Genomic DNA, 3,656 nt, shown 5'->3' on the forward strand with positions numbered 1-3,656 from the left:
GTAATGCATTACAGTAACGGATTACTTTTTGCTGTAACACAGTAGTGTAAGGCATTACTAATCAATTTTCAGTAATATTTTATTCGGTAAATGTTTAGTAACGCTTGCGTTACAACACACTTTAACCCAAAATTTAATTGTTCAAAAAAAAAAAAAAAACACAGCAAGACCGCGAGACATTAACAAATCAAAAATGTCGCAAGCAAGTTCTATTTCCTGTTCGTGGTCAGTCAATAGCTGCGTGTGGTGTCCAAGTTTGTAAATAAAGACTAAACGACAGCGTCTGATATATTTGTTTAGCGATTTATTTCATTCATCTCCCTCTCGCTGGTGGAACTTTGTATTGTGTGACGTAGTCCAGTGAAGGCGTGTTTAGGGCGGGTTTTGCAGGAGTGCCGCGAGGCTACTGGCCTGACAGTGGAAACGTGGCATGATTTCGGCCTCTGTGCTCGAGGTCCGACAGAAGACTGTACATGCGCGAGATGGATGTATGCACATCTTGTCATGGCATTAGAGTTTACATATAGTCCTGTTGTGTCTAATATGAATAGACCCAAGCTATTCACAGATATTGCCAGATAATCACTTTACCTCTACCATACTTTTAACAGACTTGGATCGTTTGTGATTCTGGCTGTCATCCTTTCTTGCATTGTCTTGAGCCTTCACTTTGCCAATTATAAGCTATATTGTTAGTAGCCTGGATAGCCCACAGTCATTATGCTACACCATATCACCAGGGAGGCGACAGAAAGGACTTGGAGTGGGAGGAGCCAAGCAGGACCCAGGCCACAGCCATGATGGTGGCCCACGGTGGAGCCGACGGAGGGAGGAGCCATGGAGGACGAATGGCCACCTCGGCAAGGCATATCGGTATATTTTTTCAAATCGGCCGATGTCGATGTTTACATTTTAAGCCTTTATTGGCCGATTCTGTTAACGTTCTGATAATATTGTGCATCGCCAGGGCTGTACGTTAACTTTTTTTTCACATAGCACTGGTGCTACAGAGGTTGAAAGTTTTGTAGCACAGGCCAAAAAGTTGTAGCACAAGTATAAAACGTCTGTTATCATGTCTGAAAACAAACACAAGTAATGGAGTTCATCACTTAAACAGGCACTGATGTTCCATACAGAGCACAAAAAATACAAACCATCACAAAAATTGTTTTTAGACAACGTTTTCTTCATTTGCTAAAAATGGAAGAGTACAGAAACATAACACCTCTTACACCTTAACCAAATATAAAATAAAAAAGAATGGCAGACATTTAGGCCAAAGTGAGCAAAGATAAAAATCTTTGTCATTATTTTATCTTTGTTATTAGAAAATAAGAACAAAGATATACATTACAAATACACATAATATACAAATAAAACAAACAGTGCTTTATTTTTCAGGTAGGCCTACAGTATTTAGCAGTAACATTCAAGAAATTGAATGAACAAATATTAAAATGAAACACTATATACACTATGTACATCAATTATACTTTTTTTTTTAAAGCAACTGACTGATGATAAGTTCATCAGTCAAGAGCAGTGAGTGATTTTTTTTTCTGTGGTTTGTTGTTTTATTAACATTAAAAGAATAGTTCACAAAAAATGAAAATTCTGTCATCTGTCTTTCAATTCTGTCATAGTGTTTAAATTTTATACCATCATTTACTCATGTTGTTTTAAACCTGAATTAGTTTATTTCGTCTGTTGAACATAAAAGTTATTTTTGAAGAATGTGGGTAACCAAGCAGTTGCTGGTCCACAGTGACTTCCATGGTATTTTTTTCCTACTGAAAAAAACAGTGTGGACCAGCTACTGTTTGGTTACTCACATTCTTCAAAATATCTTCTTTTGTGTTCAGCACAAGAAAGAAATTAATAATTGTGAGTGAGTAAATAATGACAGAAATACATTTTTTGGGGTGAACTATCCCTTTAATGACAGTCGGCAGCATGTTTAGTAGCTACTGTAATGTTTAGTACTTCACTACCTTACTAACTATTTATAAGCAGTAATAAGGATTTTGAGGCAAAAGTCGTAGTTAATAGTTAATTAATAGCAAGAATTGGACCTTAAAATAAAGTGTGACCGAACAGTTTAAAGTTTAAAAGAACAGCATTTATTTCAAATATATATATGGAAAACAATGTAACAATGTAAAAGTCTTTGCTTTCCCTTCAAAACAATTTAATGAATATTTGCTGAATAAAAGTATTATTTTTTTTTAAATGTTGTCACTGAGAATGCAGTGTACACAGCTGTGTTGCTTTATAAATCGCTTTCTGACAAAATGTGAAATCCAGCTCGTGTAGCTGGAAGCAACTGCATACTTGTGGAAAGTTTCAGGTCTTAATCTGGATTTTCGGCCCTGAAAAGTGGTTGAAAATATAAAAGTTTGTTGCCAGAAAGTAAATCATGACTCCCATGACCCTCTGTTTAATCACTGTCTGGCTTTATATTGAATAATATGCTAATTTTCATTCTTCTCTGTCTGTAGGATCTGCATAGTCCAGTTCCGTTATGTGGGCAAGCGAAACATCAGCCGGTATGCCTGATAGGGACTCAACAACGACAACATGTTTCCGTTTGAGAATTAACCACATTCAGATCACTCATATTTACATGAACCACAACTATCGTGCTATCGTGTCATCAAAGCCAGATCTTTACATTTCATTACCCCCCTGTGCTTTCAAATAAGCAGTGGTATTAAGATTAGCATTGCTTTGTTTGTGTGTGTTGTTTAGAAGCCAGGAACCCTGGGTGTCGAAACTCTTCTCATCTGACAGGAAGTCTCAGACCATGCCGGTGCTGCGAGGTCGAGGAAGCCTAATGCAAGCAAAGCTGCAGCAGTTCAGCACTATGGACACCTCATTAACCCTGAACATGGGTAATCCGTGTATTCATGTTATTTTATTCATTTACATTACGTTTACATTTAGTCATTTAGCAGACACTTTTATCCAAAGCGACTTACAAATGAGGACAATGGAAGCAATCAAAATCAACAAAAGAGCAATGACATGCAAATGCTATAACAAGTCTCAGTTAGCTTAAAGGGGTCATAGGATGCCCATTTCCCACAAGTTGATATAAAGTCTGTAACATAGTTTGGTTAAAATTTCTCAATTGTGGTGTAAAAAACACCTCTTTTACCCTGTCAAAAACAGCTCTTTTCAGAGCACGCATTTTCCTTTAAATGTTAATGAGCTCTGCTGACCCCGCCCCTCTCTTCCAAGCTGCTCTCTGAGGGACTGTTTACTTTAGGGACTGTTCATCGTGAAACTTGCTAATTAGCACATTATTAGGAAAGGCGATTTGCAAAGATTCGGAAAAAAAAAAAAGTTATTCCCTTTCTTACTGTGAAAATTTGCATTATGCTACGCGATTTTCATATCTTTTCTGATTCTATAATGATATATTATGCTATCCTACAAAACATAACGCAGTGTAACATACTGAAATGCAATGGACAAAATGAAACTGAAAAACTTTACCTAATTCAATATATATCATAATAAAATGTTATGTAATATAACAACTTAATTTACCTTGAATCTTTACTTTAAAGGGGTCATATGATGCTTTTTTAAAGATCATTATTTTGTGTATTTGGTGTAACAGAATATGTTGACATGCTTTAATGTTCAAAAAA

At 36.2% G+C, this 3,656-nt stretch overlaps 1 protein-coding gene across 1 annotated transcript in view; it reads left to right on the plus strand.

The window, feature by feature from the left end:
• LOC107679272 (dedicator of cytokinesis protein 11-like) overlaps nucleotides 1-3,656 on the plus strand; it is a 92,985-nt gene that overhangs the window by 49,625 nt on the left and 39,704 nt on the right. The window contains exons 37-38 of the mRNA XM_016474790.1: nucleotides 2,499-2,546; nucleotides 2,749-2,891. Of these exons, the coding sequence (XP_016330276.1) occupies nucleotides 2,499-2,546; nucleotides 2,749-2,891 (191 nt within the window). The remainder of the gene's footprint in view (nucleotides 1-2,498; nucleotides 2,547-2,748; nucleotides 2,892-3,656) is intronic.

This window comes from Sinocyclocheilus anshuiensis, unplaced genomic scaffold, assembly GCF_001515605.1.
Source record: "Sinocyclocheilus anshuiensis isolate Anshui unplaced genomic scaffold, SAMN03320099.WGS_v1.1 scaffold1644, whole genome shotgun sequence".
Taxonomy (NCBI): domain Eukaryota; kingdom Metazoa; phylum Chordata; class Actinopteri; order Cypriniformes; family Cyprinidae; genus Sinocyclocheilus; species Sinocyclocheilus anshuiensis.